Consider the following 18,688-nt stretch of genomic DNA (forward strand, 5'->3'; position numbering starts at 1 on the left):
AAGATGGTAAAGCACTGTTAGCACAGACTGATTTTATGTAGCATGTGCTAATATATGTAGTACCGTACATCCCTGTATTATCTTAAGCTCCTAGCAACATGGCTAGCTAGCTCAGCGTGCTAATTTTACACACACTGTCATTAACATCAGTTTGTTAATAGTAGTAGTAGTTCTGCACTAGTAGTGGTAAGAATACTAGTTGTCAGGAATCATAACTGTTAAATCCGGTTTGGGTTATCTCATGTAATAGCAAGACAATTGTTAGTTAGCTCATGTTTGCTAGCAGCTTAACTTGGAGCAGACATATGTGAGTCTGATAACCTTGGAGATATTAAGTTGGAGTGGGCTCTCCCACACTGTTTAATCCACAGACAGCAATTCTCATCTTGTTTTATTGGTTTTGGAAATGGCAGAAAAAGACTCCTCCCACTAAACTCTGAGGGTACCTGGTGTCAGACCGTTTCACCTTGTTGCTCAGAGCTCAAAGCTTGACGGACCTTCTTCTTTTAGTAACGGTTGCTAAGGCAGAATTGGATGAGGACCGTTCGAGGGAGGAGTTTTGCTAACAGTCAATTGAGACCTTTTTCTGAGCTAATAAATCAAGTGAGAAGTCATCTTATTTTGTATTGAGATAGATAGGACCGGACGGTGGAGGCCCCTGCAAGACTTTTTATAGATTGCAGGCTGAAGGCACTTCCTGTTTCACCAAAAGCAGTTCCAGGGCCAGTTAGGAATTGGTGCTAGTGCTGGTTTGCAGCCGGTTCAGCTTGTGAACCAGCTCTGAACCTATTTGCTTTTCCACAGAGAGCCACGTCATCATGTCACTGTTAATGTCTGTGTATGTCTCCGTCCTCTCTATTTCTCTAAAGATAAATATATGAATATACCATGTCCCAGTTTTACATTGAATGGGGGTGTCTGTAAACATGCTAAATAAAGTTCATACATATAATAACATATATATAAGTGAGTAATTACTTTAAAAATACATCTGTACCACATTTGCTCTAGCATCCACCATCTAACAAAAAAAGCCCCAAAAATATGTTGGGATCGTACCACAGGTGAATCTCGGGTTAATTTGTGGACTTTAGCATATGTGGACTAAGTGAAACAGCATTCTGAGTCAACTCACAAAATGGCAGGTCACCACCATTTTGTGTCTTCTGGAGAACTTCCCTCCCAGAATGCGCAGTATTTACGACCCAAGGACCAACTCATTGGTCAAGAGACCTGTGACTCCACATGGGGTCTCCTGATAAAACAGGTCAGTCCACACATTTTTTAAAATGGCTGCCATGGCAACTGGGGTCTGAGTTTTTGACGGCCCAATATCCAGTTTTGTTCCCAATATAATTATCAACACATTGCCAAATTTGGTGCTTTTATCAAAAAATGAAAAATTGTTATGATATATTGAGCTATGCCGCCCCACTAAATCAGTTTTCCTGGCCGAGAACCGGTTCTTTGGCAGTCAAAAATGCAAAGAACTGGTTCTCAATTGGGCACCGGCTGGGAACCAGCTTGGTCAAAAAGAGGTAACAGTGTGAGTCTCATATTTTTACTGGTGCAAACATGGTGCTGTGTTCCCTGAGTGTCTGTGTTGCCCCCTGGTGGTCATCTCATCAAACAAACACAATAGGCTGAAAAGTTTTTATTTCAGAAACTGAAGCTGCTCAGAAAGATGGAGGTGATCTGTTTAATATTGAAATCCAAAAAAAATAAGGGTCTAATACTGTAAAAAAAACACATCTGCAGTCAGCTGATTTCAAACCCAGCAGCCTTCTGGGAAACGGAGTCCATATGGTCAAGGTCTCAGTCGTCTCCTCCGCATAGACTGAGCAGAGCCTTCTGGTAGTCCCCTTTAGTGTGCTCCTGTGATATAATAATCACAATAATCATAGTAAATAATTATAGAAATAATGTTTCCAAATCTTATTTACTAATGTGCAAGTTTTACCAACAACATGTGCTTCAACTGTCAAAAGTAAAAGTACTCACTATGTACAATGCAGTGGATTTTAGTACTTTATATTAATTTTTTTATTATTACTGTTGAGTTCATGTGTAGCAGAATTTTGATAAGGTAGCTGATTGAGGTGCTGCAATTTCTTTTATATTTTTGTATTAATATCTATCTATTATAAGTATTATTTCTATTATTATTAATAAATGAAGTTTGATCAGATTGTACATGCAGTTGAATAAAAATATACATCATATTTATAAATACTCATATATTTTGTTTAAAATCTTAATCAGCAAAGAGTCTCAAATAAAAACAGTGCAGCATAAATATTAGAAATATAAAATCAAAGCACACAGACGGTGAAACTTCAGCGGGGTAAATGTATTGCAATAGCAAAAAAAAGTTTTAAAAGAATAATAACAAAATATTAAGCTGTGAGTTCATAAAGATGATAATTATTTATTTTTTTATCCTCTCTTTCTGTACAGAATAAATAAACTGGAGGATTTGTGTTAATTTGTGGTACTTTATTTTATTATTATTATTATTATTATAACATTTTTTTTAACTTTTCTAGGGTGTCGTATAGACTATAAAGCTGTTTGACGCAAATATGCAATCTTGGCTGTTCTTGGTGAGTTAAATTGACTGTTAAATATATATAACTCAATTTATTTATTTATTTATTTATTACTTCAGTTTCAGATGTGTTCAGTAGAAAAAAACTACCTGATTTACTAGTTTATATAGAACATTTGCTTAATTAATTAATTTTCTCTAAAAGTGCAGGTGTTAGACTAAGTAGAACAGCTGGTTATAAATCAGAAAAGTTTTTCATTTTTGTTTGTTTGTTTGCTGGATTTGCCTCTCTGGTGTGTTCACTGCCCTCTGCCTGTGAGGGACGTTTCAGACAGAGCCGGTACTCACAGCGATGGTCTGGTACAGTGATCGTTTGTGCTGCTTCTTGAATTCTGTTCTGATCTTCATCAGGTCGACTTCACAGCGAGAGACCATGATCCTGGTCACCACCTTCTCCTTTGCCCCTTTACTCTGCAGGACACAGGAGAACACACAGACATCAGACGGACGGACAGTGTGTATGAAGGTTATTATAACGGACAGAAATTAAGGGAAAATACGTAAGTAAAAGTAGAAAGTAGACTTGTGTAAATATATTTTTACTGAACAAAGCTCAGAACCTGTACCTTCATGGCTTCACTGAGTCTGTTGGCGAAGTACAGCTGCCTGTTTTCAAAACACTCCACTGTGAAGAGAAAACAGATATTCATTTAATCAGCGGGGAAAAGAGGTAATCAGATCACTTTACTGCAGTAAAAGTACTAATACCCAACTGTGAAATGACTCCACTACAGTAAAAGTCCTGCAGTCAAAACTTACTGGAGTAAAAGTACAAAAGTATCAAAATGTACTTAAAGTATCATAAGTAGGGGGCTGCAAAAGTAGGCATACAGTAATGAAAAACAAAACATATTTCATTGATTATACAAACATATCAATAATAAACATATTAATCCCGTTAACTGTCATTGATGCATTTTTATTTATAACTTTTTAATATACTTGCATGAGGTTTAATTTAAAAACATGCGTAATTACTTTTAATTGATCATGTTTTTCGTGTTAAATCTCGACCTGAAAAGTAACTAATGTAGTGGACTAAAAGTATAAAGTTACATAACTCAAGTAAAGTACAAGTACCTTAAAACAGTACAGTACTTTAGTAGATTTACCTAGTTACATTCCACCATTGCATTTAATAAAGTGGCATCTTAAAATCATTTTTACATTTTAGTTTGTTTATGACTCAAGTCCTGTTTGTTTGCTGTTATTGGACAGACTCAAACCAACAATGTGTTTGTTGTCTTTTAATATTGTACTTATTATTATTATTATTATTATTATTATTATTAACACTTTAGAGGAGTGGGGTTTGTGTTTTTTGTTACCCAGAGTGAGGAAGGACTTCTCCAGGTCTCCTTTCACCTCCTTCCTGATGCTCTCCTTCATGTCATATGGACTGTAGCTCTTATATCTCTCAAACACTGACCAGACAAAACACAGACAAGAAACTTATAAGTTGTGTTTATTTAGAAAAGTCTATTAACTGTGACCAAAACCTTCTCTAACTTTAACACTTTAACTTGTCATGCATAGATATGGTGAGAGATATAGCGAGAATTATAAAAGTGTGAGTAAAAAAACACTATCATGTTATTATTCTATGACGCTTTTTACGTTCAAAAAGGTTGGGGGGAAAAGGAAAAGAAAAACAAATACAATCAGTATTAAACATACAAAAAAAAAAAGTATTTGAGATATAAAAATATGTAATGATATCATTCTTTATATATATATATATATATATACAAAACTACTGGATGGTAAAAAATGTTACACTGGTGTTGAATATATAAATTAAAAAAAAACTTTATTTTCATAAAAAGTTTAGTTGGCTATATAAAAAAATATTGTCATCAGTTGGACATAAAAAATTTTGGCATTCAAAATAAAATTATAAAAACAGGTATTTTATGCAAAATGTTTTGCCATTGAACAGGAAAATGTTGGTATGATCATAATTTTTTTTGGTATTTTATGTAAATATTTGCATTTTATGCCAAAAGAAAATTACATTATAAAGTTTGCATTGAACATACTTGAACAAGATAACTTTTGAGAATAAAAAACGGCAAATGTTTGGCAAATTTCACTGCATGTAAATAAATAAATTGTTACTGGACATAAAAAAAACACGTCGTCACTTACAGCCCTTGCACTCTTCTTCAAAAGAAAAACGGTACTGACCATAATAAATGTCATCAACAAAAAATGTTTTGGTATCTATTGTAAACATTTTCACTGAAGTTTACTTTTTCTAATTTTCAAGTGTCACGTAAATGTACTGACTGTTTCCACTGGAAATAATCATCCTGCAGAATCGTTGTGTTTCAACATGTTTGTCTGGTGATTTTGTGAATCTGTGTGTGCGTGTGTGTGTGTGTGTGTGTGTGTGTGTGTGTGTGTGTGTGTGTGTGTGTGTGTGTGGTTCACCTTTCTGCAGGTGGGGGACGCTCCTCTCACTCATGATGGAGATCCAGGTGGCCACGTCGGTCCCCTTCCTCTTCACTCCGGCTTCATACAGACACTGAGAGGACAGGAGTTGCTTTACTGCACAGTACCAAATTCTCATCATTTGTTGATTTACTGATATCACATCAAATATAATTTATTGATTAAAAAGTGAAATAAATTGACAAATCTTTGAAGTCTTTAGAAATAAATCAATCTTTAAACATCCTTGTTGTCCGACTCACTCTGGCGTCCTCGTCGATCTTCTCATAGTCAACCACGTTGGAGGGTTCGTCTCTCTTTGTCTTAAGAGCAACAAACAACATTCATGTGTTAAAAATGGTAAAATAACTGTATTAAAGCAGAAACCTGATGTTGGTGTCACTGTGCTCGGTGTGACACTAATAAATAGATAAAAATAAATGTGATTTTAGAGAGAAATTTAACCTGAATATCATAAAGCCTGACACATTTTAAAATGGTCAAAAGAGTATACTAAGAAAAAATATCTTTAAAACCTAGAACAAAATAGATCAGTTTTTTTAATCTAAATATTATTGTATTGGATATTATGTTATTATTATGGAATAACATAATGTTTGTTTTTTGTATCTATCTACTCAAATGAAGACGGTCTGCTACCAGTCAGATGTCACAAAAAACAAGAAAACGAAAAATATTATCACCCAAATTGTTATTGTACCTGAAAATACCTGAAATGTCTAGGTAAATATACTTAGTTACATTTTTCAAAAACATCTTAGTACTCTTATATTTATTGAGCTGTAAGGATAAAAAAAAAAAAAGAAGGATAGATAACATATGTGGTAGCCTAGTTGGAATCAGTTAGCATCAGTTAGCGTCAGTTAGAATCAGTTAGCATCAGTTAGGGTCAGTTAGCGTCAGTTAAAATCAGTTAGCGTCAGTTAGAGTCACTTAACATCAATTAGCATCAGTTAGAGTCAGTTAACATCAATTAGCATCAGTTTGAGTCAGTTAGCGTCAGTTAAAATCAGTTAGAATCAGTTAACAACAATAAGAATCAGTTAGCTTTAGTTAGAGTCAGTTAGAATCATTTAGTGTCAGTTAGAGTCAGTTAGCATCAGTTAGTGTAAATTAGAATCAGTTAGCTTCAGTTAGAATCATTTAGCGTCAGTTAGAGTCCGTTAGCATGAGTTAGCATCAGTTAGAATCAGTTAAAGTTAGTTGAGTCAGTTAGCATCAGTTGAGTCAGTTAAAATTAGCTAGCATCAGTTAGTGTCTGTTAGCATCGATGAGCTACCTGAACCAACGCCAGCAGCAGTTTGGCAAAGTTTCCTGATGTGTCTCCTGCGACGTCTTTATCCAAGTCCTTCTTAAACACTGCAAGAGAAATAAAACAAAACACTGAAAACATTCGTTAGGTTAATATAAGTTATGATGTAGCTAACGTTATCCACAGAGGCTAGTTAGCCTGATGTTTGTAGTTGATACTACCAAGCAAAGAGCCAGTGTCAGGAATGGTAAAACTACTAACTTTGGCTTTCAGGGCTAAGAAAAACCTTATTGTGAAGTGAAGTCAGTGGTGAATCCAGTAAGTACATTTTGTTTTTATTGTTTGTTGTTTCATGCTCGCCAAAATTAGCAATATATTTCACAGTAAACGTGAGTTATAACTTGTTAACCAAACATTCTTTACTGGCAGCAGCTTTAAGTTAAATGTTGGATATTTCTTGTAATTATGGCTCTAATTATTTATTCTAGTCACCATTAGATCTCTTCAGACTCACTCTCTTTGTAAACCTTTTTGATCTCCGCTAATTCTTCGGTGTTTCTGGAGCAGACGATCTCGATGAGCGTCTCCTCGTCTGTTCCCAGTCCCTGCAAACAAAACAGTAAGACCTTTTTTATTCTAAACATTTATTCTGCTATTCTATTATCTGATTTAAAATGTTGGACTTTGACATCATCTGTTTTTAGTGATAACTTAAAACAAGTCTTTCTGTCAGCTTCCCTCTAAAGTTCTGCCTTCAGTTTGTGTTTGATGATGGTCGGCCAAGTAAAACCGGATATAAGGTCAAATTTATTTAATATAAACATACAGAGCTAGATGGTCTCCTCATTTTACCTCTTAGATGTTAGATTTGGAACCAACATTTAAAATTCTACACTGAAAGTTAAAAAAAAACATAATTTTTAAAATCAGATTTTATGTTTTTTGTGTGTTTTTTTAGTTCAAAATGTTAATCCAGTAAGTCAAAGTGAAAAAATAATTATCAGGTCATATGATGAGGTTGTGCTGAAAACACTGATGGTGGTATAAAGGGAGACAAAGTCAGAGGTGGGTCAAAAAGACTGGTCTTTCACCCAAAGAAACCAAAAGTTAAGTTATTTTTACTTAACTATCATGATTTTGCATGTTTCATGTTTTTGTATATTATCTACTTACATTCATAACTGAAGCCAAACAAAAAAACATTGTTCTTTTTCACCCAAACCATAGTCTTTTCCTCAACCTAACAAAGTTGTGTTGTTGCCTCAACAAACCAAACTGCTTAAAATGATGCACTTAAAACATCGTTACGTTTATGTTTGAGGAAATGCTGCTGCAGGGGCAAACTTCAGGTGTGGTGGTTTGGAAGACTTTTTGTTAAATTAACCTAATTTCATCAGGGCGGAGGAGTCTGACCTTCATAGAGGCTTTGAGCTCGGAGGCGTCGTACTGTGTAGTGGTCTTCATCAGACCCAGCATCAGAGCCTCCAGAGAGCCGGACAGCGCACCCTTCAGGGCAATGCTCAGATCCTGGAAAAGACGCAGAGTATTAATGAAATGTCTCAGCAATTAAAAAATGTTTTTGTGAAAGCAGAAATATTTTTAACCTTCTTGGCGAGACGTTCATACTCGAAGCCGATCTCTCTCCGCTGCTCGCAGCTGCGCCTGGTCAGGATGTCAATGACAGTCTGCTCGTCTACACCTGCAGGACGCAGATTTAATGTTGTTTTTAAGGTTCAACTTTTAAAGCTTCTCATCAACACAGTCAGACACACATAAAAATATCTTGAACACCACATTAAAATGACTTTGGTGGAGAGATGCTGAGAAGGGACCTGTTCCACCTGCTGGTAGACCTCATTCATATCATCTCATTGAGTGGGCCGATAGATTAACCTGTTTTGTTGGTGGCGTCCTCGACTGGCAAAGTAATAATGAACAACGGCAAGCTGAAAGTGACATGACAGGTTGTGAAAGCCAAGAGAGAGCTTAAAGTATGAAAAGTGTCTTTGTGCTGGAGAGTCAAACTATCAGGGCTTTCACTTTCATCGTCCACCTTACTCCTTCACTTACAGCATTTCCATCATTTATTTACTAACTGTCTTTCAGAGCCTAACCAGGGAGTTTTTGGCCCTATGTAACAGAGTTGAAAATGTCCTTACTTAGGGAAAGTGAATTCTCACAAAATTATTATTAGAACATGCCACTACAATGGCATTTAATGCATTTTGATGGTTTCTTACGGGGTGTTCAGACTGGACGCGTAGCGAATATTTTGCGCGACAAGATTACATACAAAGTCAATGCAAACACGCGAATAGACGCGATTTTTTGCCGGCGGCGTGAATCGCGGGTTTCGCGCGACTCGCGTGATCAACTCGCGCGAGTAACGCAACGCGAAAATTCGCTACGTGTCCGGTCTGAACACACCGTAAGAGGTTTCAGAGATTTTACCGCATTCACTGCAGTTAAGCATGAGGCTGCACGACTGCATGTATATTTACTTTCGCATTTCCCGTGTTTTGGGCTTCTGCACTGCCCTTACTTCAGAGATAGACCTTGTCTGCTGGAGGTAGGGCTGTGGGGAACCCCTGTGTCTGTCTACAAAGTACCAACACCTACAGAAGAGAGGGTCGTTACACCTAACACTTGAGAAGTACTTTTTGTGGCTGATCATTAGAAAACTGTAGCCTTTTAACTAAACAGAACAGAAAGCTAGTTTTTTTCAGCGAGCAGACACTGAATGATCTGATAACAACCTTCTCTACCTGCCAGCAGGTGGAGAATTTAATACTTCTTCATTGTAGAAACAAAAGATTTGTTAAAGCTAGTACTTTATTCTCAGCATTTAGATGGTGGAGTTACAGTAGATAAATTTGTTTCAGCCAGGTAAAAGGTAATAACTGCATGTTGCTGAGTTTTGCATCTCTGCAGAGGTAACGGACGCATTGTTGTGCTTCTGATTTTGAATGTTTGAGTCTGACTGAACTAGTTGCTCCTGTTATTATATTTCTTTGGGAACTGAAACTAGTTTGAAAGTGTATTTCCTGGATTTAACCAAAATAGAAACATCACAAAACACTTCTGACTTGTTCTCGATGGCTTTAAAAACGTCTTGAATGGTTTAATTTGAAAAAGTTGTTGAATCAAGTCAGTTCTTTAGTGCCTGGCAGATGCTGCTCAAAGCCTTCATGTAGTTAGTTTCACTGAATTATACATTTAAATAAAATCCCTTATGTCTTCAATAGTTTGACCAAATATTCTCAGCTGTTTGTGAAGCAGTGAAACTCTGTTTGAATCTGTGTGTTCGGTAAACTCTGTGGTTTCTCTGATTGTCAGCAGCTGTCTCTGTTTCTTTGTTTCTACTTTTGAAAAAACATAAAAATGGAAAATCTTCAGTCTGCAGCTCACAAACAGGAAGCAAAGTCAGAAAAGCTGTACACTCTGCCCCACAGGTTGGATCCGTCAGCAGTGGTTTTACAGGAATCTACAGATGAATTCCAAAAACCTTACGTCAGTTTCCAATCTGACCAGAAAACATGCAGTTATGGTTTGAACAGCTAGTTCATGGATAGACGCCAGGCAGTAATCTGATCTCTGAGTGGAGCTGCACAGAAACAGACTCTGGCTGCTCTGCAGGAGAGAAACACACTGAGTCCACCACAGACAGGGATATAAAAGTCTGCAAGTTCAAAGAGCCATCCAAACTGTTCTGTTAGAGCTTCTTTTACTGTTTGTTATCAATTTTTAAGCTTGTTAGCGTAACGCTAACTTCACTAAAAGTATCTCAAGTTTTAAAGTCGTATCTAAGGTTCATCAAAACCTGAAGAGGTGTGGAATGCAATTTATAATAAAATCTAATTATGGAAAAAAATATTAGACCATTGTTTTCTCCAATTTCTTGTTCATTTTACTGCCTGGTACAACTGAAGGTACATTTGTTTAGACAAATATAATGATAACAACGAAAATAGCTCATAAGAGTTTAATTTAAGAGCTGATAATGATTTTGGTTATTATCAAGAAAACCATGGAAAATGTCTAGATGTCTAATAATTTTTTTCCATGACTGTATAAATAAATCATTTTATTTTTTATTTTCTTTGACAAATGACAAATGTATAAGTGGGTTAATGCTCTTCACACTGTCGATCATCAGGAATTAATGCTGATGCTTTTTGTCCTTTAATTCCTGACAATTCCTGATGTTGTTGGGCATTAACCCTAAAGGCTCAAAGTCACTTGCACAACCAGATTTTCTACCTAAACAACAGAACAGACCCATAGACTACTATAATCGTGTTTCACCCTAACTTCAGAAAGGCAGTTTTGTTGCGTAATTGTAAAGAAACTGCAGCTGTTTCACAATGTTAATGACATAAATGTTTAAAGTGCAGACCGAAACGCTTCTTTGGGTCGTATTCGAGGGAAGAAGCATTCTGGTTTTGAAAATTTGCGGAGATGGCATCTGTTCATTACAGAAATAAATGTTCATCCAGCTCATGTGCAGGAAAACTGTGCATTTTCCATTCTTAAATCTGTTTTTTAGGCTCTAATATAAAGTTTAATTGATTTGAATGTCTGAGTGAAAGAGTAAAAACATTGATTGTTCATCTTCATTCATCATTTATAATTGAGGAGGAAGAGAAAAATGATTTTGTGGAGAAAAACTAGCATTTGTTACTAGATTTGTTGTCTGCTTGTTTGCAGCTTTGCCTGTGAATGAATAACTCTCGACCACACATACTTTACATTGAGAAAATCATCTTTTCCAGACTCCGGGGTAAGTTTTACAAATTTTAAACCCTCATGGTTTAAAAAATTGCAAAAGAATTAAATAAAGGAGAATGCTTTCCTTCCATCACCGTGTCAGATCTATGGATACATTTATAATATTTAATAAAGCATTTGTTCAGAGATCTGAGCTTCAGCTTCGTCTCTGCAGTGAAACTCTGGATTATTTGTGATGGAACAGTCAGATCACAGTTATGTAACTCTGAGAGCAGGCGAGGTGAGCCGCTGGACTCACTCACCTTTAGTTTTGATGGCCGTCTCGATCCTGGCAGCGTCTTTGGCTGGGTCGAAGTCTCGCACCGGCACCACGGTGGGGAATTTAGGCTCCACTTCCTACAGACAGAGAGACATGAAACCTCACAGTCTGCTCACAAACAGCACCAGGGCTTCTGATGAGAAGGTTGTTTTAGTAACAGCTTCTGTCAACATGTGATGAAGAGAAAAATTTGTAATTTCTAGAGATCTGGATGTGATGAGTTTTAATCCTCCTGTGAGTTTGTTAAGTCGTCTCTTCTCTACATTTAAGTAAACAACTCGTCCTCATGTCTAAAGTTTGTCAAAGATTCCCTGAACGACATATACAGCCATTTTATGTAACGTGATGAAACAGAAATACTTGGTTCGGTTTAGGGAAAAGTCATGATTTGGATTAAAATAACAAATAACAGAAATAGTAGTAGTGATGTAATATGTGACATGACATAATAGAGCTGTGAATCAGTCTGTCAGCCCCACGATACAATTTTATCCGGATACTTGAGTCACAATATTATTGTGATTTTAAGCATTGTGCGATATGGTGAGTATTGATACAATATATCGAGATTTAACTGTTTAACTGTTTAAATTCAATCAAGAATTGTTTTGTCCATTCAGAGAAAATTCTCAGTGTATTCATCTCACTTCAGTCTTTTTATTTCTCCACAATGAGAGTCAAACCCACAGACTGACCAACAAAGTATTCAGTCAAACTGAACTGAACTGATATCAAATATGTATGGATGATAACAACTGCAACATTTATCAAACTTTCACAAACAACAAGCTTCACTGCTAAAAATGTTTCTGAATCAAACAGAAAAAAAGACAAACTTTGCAGCATTATTTCCACAACTTCGCGACACGATATCCTGGCCACATGGTGCCTATAAATTCCTGACATCTTGTAGTTTCATATGATACCAGGATCTCCAGGATATTCATAAAAGTGACAAAAAGAAAAACACTGCCAGCTGTTGAAACACTAAATATTGGTACTTGGCGGCCATGACTCGATATAATATTGCCACACATAATATTACCACACAAAATATCACCATACTATGTTGTATTGATTTTTTTCCCCCACCTCTACTACACACTGTCTTAGATACATACATGAGTTTGAATTACTCAGTGAAGATTTTTGGACTTTTTTCACACTGGTTAATAAACTGGATTACAGCGGACATTTTACAAGAAATGATTTCCGCCTGATGGTGCTCAGTATCTACTGATACTGACTGACCAAAAGAGAACAAGAACAGTTGATATGACTTTAATCTTTAATAAACTACAGTTTTATTTTTCAGTCGGTGGCAGCTGATCAGCGTTCTCCTGTTCTGTTTGTTTGTCCCAATAATCAAACCTGACTTCATCCCTACACGGATTGTATCACTCTTTATACTTAATCACCTGACTTCTTCCTTTGCACTGATTATAATTATTAACTGCACTATAGGACCGCCAGTAATTAGCTGCTTTTACAGAAGACCTAAACAGTTTTTTTAGTAAGGACGCTCTGAACAACAGAGAGACAATAAAGTTGCTGTTTAACATCATCATGGACATAAAAACATTCTGCTTTATTTTCTAACAGCTCCGATTCCTCAGGAGACACTACGAGGTGCATCGATGATCAATCCAACATCACGGCGTTAATCAAATTACAAAAAATACTAAATAAATAAATAAACAGCTATAATCAACCCGGATTACATTTCAAAAATGTGCAATTAGATTAAAGTTACACTGTCAAAATGTATCTGATTACAGTTTGTATTAAGTCATTCAAATATTTTAAAATTGTGAAACTTTTTCCTTGACAACCAGTGCTGCTGACTCACTATCAGCTCGTCCGACAAACACGGTTAAAATTTTATTTGAGTTGAAAATGTTTTGAGATGTTCAGGTTTTTTAACTAAAATCATTGTGGCTGTGTTCATTTTTGTATTATAAAGTTTAACATAATGTTTTATTTTAAAGTAATCCAAAAAGATTCAGATTAGATGACATAATGTTCAGATGGACTCTGGGTGGAGATCAAACGTTTATCAGCTTTATGAGGCAGTAAAACTCTGACGAGACTCCACACAGCAAAGATACAGAAATCTGAACATTCAGGTGCGGTTATACACCGAGACGTGATAATGATGCGGATATTATGTGGATTAACATCCTGTGTGATATCATCAGGTGACTCACCGCCCCGTACTGCAGCGTCAGCTGACCCAGAAACTCCGACACAAGCGACATGATGATCGACCTGCAGGAGACACGATACAGTCAGAACGTCTCTTTATGAATCTGAATTTATCATCAAACACGTCTGCTCCTATTTCTAATACTAATAATAAGTTATATAAACAGTTGTAATTCATCCAAACAGCCTGCTCTCCGAAAAATTATGTTTTTATAGTCATAATTATAATAACTTTATTTATATAGCACCTTTTTTTTTTTTTTTTTTTTTTTTTTAAAAAGCAGCAATAAATAAAAAACAATAAATACAATAAATAAAAACAATTCTTACATTAAAAGAAAAAGACAGAGCAGATACACAGAAAATAAAAGGTAAAATGAGTAAAAAAAAAGAAAAGTATCAGTGAGATAGAAAGCATTACATAAAAGCAAGTCTATAAAAGTGGGTTTTAGAAGAGATTTAAAAGAAATTAAGTTCTGGTCCCATACAACAAGAGCTACACTGTAAAAAATAAAAATAAAAGTTATTTTCCAGACATTTACTGTATTATTTTACATGTTTTTCTTGATTTTTCCACAATAAATTTAAATGCCATAACATAAAAGTTGAAGTCTGTAAATTAATTTATTGGGACATTATAGATTTTTGTTTTTATACAGTTTAATTGCTTAATGGTCTTGAATGTTAAATTACAGTGAATTATATGTTTAAAAAAATACTCATCATATTACTGAATGTAAAATTAAGAAAACATTTCTGTTTATTCCAGTAAAACTTCAAACCTCTGATCATTTTGGTGATTTCTGTTAAAGAAAACATGCCTTAAAACCAACTGGAGGGCTGTGGGTTTATTTTCATAAGTTATCATTTAATTGAGGAAAGTGGACATTGGAATTAGTTAAAGCAAATATGTTAAATTTGCTGAAATCTGAGATGAAGAAATTCAGCAAACTCACATCTGAGAACCAGCAGATGTTTGTGTTTAAAAAGTGAAATATTCAACTGATGATTGATTTATTTATAGTTAATAATTAATTCCCTATATAGAAATCACAGAGAGGTTTCAGGTTTCCTCTTCAGGTTTTCTATAAACATCTGAACAAACATCCTCTGTGAACACTTAGTGCTCCAGATTCAAGTGGGCTGTAAACGCCACACAGAGGTGTGTTTGATTTATTGACCAGGACGAGAAGGTGTGTCTGCAGGAGGGGCTGAGATAAGGAGACACGTTACGTAACACACACACACACACACACACACACACCTACAGTCACACACACACACACACATACACACACACTCAACAAACACTCACACACACACACCTACGCTCACACACACAAACCTGAAGAAATTACTTAATGAAAGAGTCTTTGTTATGAATTGATTAATAACATGTATAGTCCCTGTTTAACACATTTGCGGAGAGCCGGCAAGCCCTTTTGACCTTTGACTTTCATGAACAGGAAGTGTGTGAGAGTTTCATCACCTAGCAACAGCTGATACAAACAGTCCAACAGTCTTCTGTTTGTTTGTTGGAGTTTAACTCTCTGCTGCCACATTAATATTCTGCTATTTAGGACAAAAAAATTCCAAAAACTTTGATAACAATAAATATATTTTTAACCTTTTTTTTTAAAATAAAAACATTTTAACCCTTTAAATGCCAGTTTGATTTAAACAAATAGAACAGTAATGCCTCATTTGCATATTCCTATATAGGATTTTTTTTTTAATGTAATATATAATATTTATATATATATATATATATATATATATATACACACACACACACACACACACACACACATTAGAATACATTTAAAAGAAGATTATGAAACTAATCAGCTGCTAGATTTTATATATATATATATATATATATATATATATATATATCTGTATATGTATAGCCTATATTTGACAGAAAGATCTGAGGAGCAGCATCTTATTTACAATGAAACGACGGCGACACAAACTGAAAAAACACTGATGTTTAAATAAATAACCAACAAACTTTGAGTTATCGGTGTAGGGGAAAAAAACCTAAACAGCTATTTAATTATTCACACTTCTGTTAGCACGTAGCTGTTAGCTCAACCTTGTTAATGTTCTACATTTTTATACAGTTGATAACCAGTTTCATTTATATTTCTTTGAGTTTACTTTTTTTTTAAACATGCAAGGACATAAATCTTTTATTTTATTCTGAAGGTTCAGAGGAAGCATCACCTGTGAATGTTGCTGCTGTTGCTTTATTTTACGGTTTTTCAAGTAAGCGTTTGATAACCAGCAGCTGACACAATTATTTTCAATGAATCACCTTCCTGCCTTCACAATAAAAGCCTCCAGTCGGTGCTGCTGATTCCTGCAGGTTAATGAATGGATCTGATTTGTCTCTAAAGTCTGTTCAGCTGACGGAGGAAAGAAGAAATGACCTGTGTCTCAGGGGGACGCTCCTCTGGGATCTTAGGAGCGTCTCTGAGTTAATTACAGGCGGAGAGCGAGCAGTGTGGGTCTGCAGGAGGACTTTACCCGGCCGCACCCAGCCAGACTCACTGAGGCTCAGAGAGCTGCTGCACACATGTTCCCTTCACTTTAAAGTCACTAAAACTCTCCAAACTCTGTGTTGTTGCAGGAATAGTAGTATGAGCAGGCAGACAGACAGACAGACAGACAGACAGACAGGCAGACAGGCAGGCAGGCAGACAGACAGCTGGGTGTTCCTTACCTTCAGCAGCAGCAGAGAGGCAGCGAGCAGCAGCAGCAGCACCGTTATGATCCGGGACAGGACGGGGTGTGGTGTTTAAATACTGACTGACACACACACACACACACACACACTCTCTCTCTCTCTCTCTCTCTCTCTCTCTCTCTCTGTATGACTCATTGGATGAAACTTTTACACATCAGACTGAGGGACATACATTCCTCTCTGCTCCAAGGTCAGACTCCACGCTGCACCCTGATTGGTTGGCAGGTGATCATAAAAGTATCATACAGGATCACACAGGGGCGGACTATAAGACCCGGGACCCCCGGGGCACCAGACCTTGTGTGTCTTTATAGTCACTTACTTACTTTACTGCAGTAAAAGTATTAATACCACAGTGTGAAGTTCCTCCACTACAGTTAAAATCCTGCATTCAAAACTAACTGTAGTAAAAGTACAAAAGTATCCAAATGTACTTAAAGTATCAAAAGGGGATCAAAGGTACTCGTTCAGCAGTGTTGTGTCTCTTTGTGGTTGTTTTGTGACTCTTTGTGGTGGTTTTGTCTCTTTGTGGTGGTTTTTGTCTCTTTGCAGGGGTTTCGTGTCTCTTTGTGGTGATTTTGTGTCTCTTTGTGTTGGTTTTTGTCTCTTTGTGGTGGTTTCGTGTCTGTCTCTTTGTGGTTGTTTGTGTCTTTTCATGTTTTTTTGTGTCTTTTCATGGTTGTTTTGTGTCTCCTTGTGGTTGTTTGTGTCTTTTTGTGGTGGTTTTGTGTCTTTTTGTGGTGGTTTTGTGTCTTTTCGTGGTGGTTTTGTGTCTCTTTGTGGTGGTCTTGTGTATCTTTGTGGTGGTTTCATGTTGGTTTCTTGTGTCTTTGTGGTGGTTTCGTGTCAGTTTCTTGTCTCTCTGTGGTGGTTTTGTGTCTTTTTGTGGTGGTTTCATGTCTCTTTGTGGTAGTTTTGTGTCTCTTTGAAGTGATTTTCACTTCTGCTCAAAAGTTTGGAATCACTTTAAAAATGTCCTTTTTTAAAGAAAAGCACATTTATGACAATAACACTAACAATGTCCTGCCTTTATTTTCTCTTTGAAGTAATTAATGTTTCTTTTTGTCATTCTGTGTTTCTTTGTGGTTGTTTCGTATGCAGTTATTATATATCTCTGTGTGGTTTTGTGTCTTTTAGTTGCTAATTTTTGTCTTTTTTGTTTTATTTTAGCTTCTTTGTGTGTCTCTCTGATGTAGGAGCTCTTTATCCTTGTGTCCAGTACTGCAGGGTTTTTACTCCTACTGTCCTTGTCTATGTGACACATCATGCCTCACCATTAGACCTTAAGAAATGTCTCATTGATGTGTAACTCTGTTGGTAGGCAACATCTCTGGGTGTGTGTGTGTGTGTGTGTGTGTGTGTGTGTGTGTGTGTCTTTGTGTGTGTGTGTGTGTGTGTGTGTGTGTGTGTGTGTGTGTGTGTGTATGAGGGGCTTGTTCACGTGAAATTCCTGTAACTGAATAACTGTTCGGCTCCATAAAACCCCGCCAGTACCACCACACCCTCCTTATCTGAGAGTGGAGATGAATATCAGCAGAACTCCACCTGGCTCTGCTTTGAACTGTTCAACACCAGTATGTACTTTATAAAGCTTCAGAGGTGAAGAAAACACAGATCACTGGAACATTTAGAGTGTGTCTGTGTGTTTGTGTCAGTGTGTGACAGTAAATCCTCGCCGGACCGAATCAGACCACAGTGAAACTGTTGATGAACGTTGATAAACTCAGTGCTGTGACGTTGACATAAAGCTCTAGTTGTTCAGCTCACCTCTGGCAGAGTTTTCAGTCTTAACGCTGCAGAATCAGCTTTTATAGAGAATCTCTCCAGGCTGCACATATTCATCAAAACTCTGTGGACGTGTTATTCCCTATCTGTCCACCAGATGTCCTCAGACTTCCTCACCTGTCACCTGTCAATCGTTATTGATGCTTATATCTTCATTTTCTTTCTGTATTTAAGTTTCCTGAACCTGAAAGTGATTCTGAGAGATGGAGACAGGAAACAGCTGGTCAGTCATGTGAGTAAAATCTTCTCTACATTATCCGGTAAAGTAAAATCGTTTACATAAACAATTTATAGCATCAACGCTTTATGACAAAGGCAAAAACCAGCTCAAGTGTAAATGAAAATTGTTTTGCACTTTTGTGGAATTGTGATGGAATTTTGCTGTTTTCATTCAACTTTTGGAGGGAAATTTTCAGAATCTGAAATCCACCAGTGAGGTGAAAAATATGTTTTTAAATCCATCGAAGAAAATAGTAGAAACAGGAATTATCATCAGAGTTTGAACTTTCTGATTGTCCTTGAACGGATCATCAGTTATAATAGTTTCCGTTATAAAAAGTGACCAAAACTTGTGTTAAAATGTTG

At 36.3% G+C, this 18,688-nt stretch overlaps 1 protein-coding gene across 1 annotated transcript; it reads right to left on the reverse strand.

Annotated features, from left to right (window-relative positions):
- Positions 1–1,720: 1,720 nt before the first annotated feature.
- On the reverse strand, positions 1,721–16,370 carry LOC131959050 (annexin A2-like). The gene is made up of 13 exons (XM_059324151.1): positions 16,295–16,370; positions 13,569–13,629; positions 11,345–11,438; positions 7,919–8,013; positions 7,728–7,841; positions 6,829–6,919; positions 6,342–6,421; positions 5,305–5,364; positions 5,042–5,135; positions 3,937–4,032; positions 3,175–3,233; positions 2,897–3,019; positions 1,721–1,875 (listed from the first exon to the last, which is right to left on the reverse strand). Exons 2-13 carry the CDS (start codon positions 13,617–13,619, stop codon positions 1,816–1,818), a joined length of 1,017 nt encoding a protein of 338 aa, XP_059180134.1. The 5' UTR covers positions 13,620–13,629; positions 16,295–16,370; the 3' UTR covers positions 1,721–1,815.
- Between the last annotated feature and the right edge of the window lie 2,318 nt (positions 16,371–18,688).

This window comes from Centropristis striata, chromosome 2, assembly GCF_030273125.1.
Source record: "Centropristis striata isolate RG_2023a ecotype Rhode Island chromosome 2, C.striata_1.0, whole genome shotgun sequence".
NCBI lineage: Eukaryota > Metazoa > Chordata > Actinopteri > Perciformes > Serranidae > Centropristis > Centropristis striata.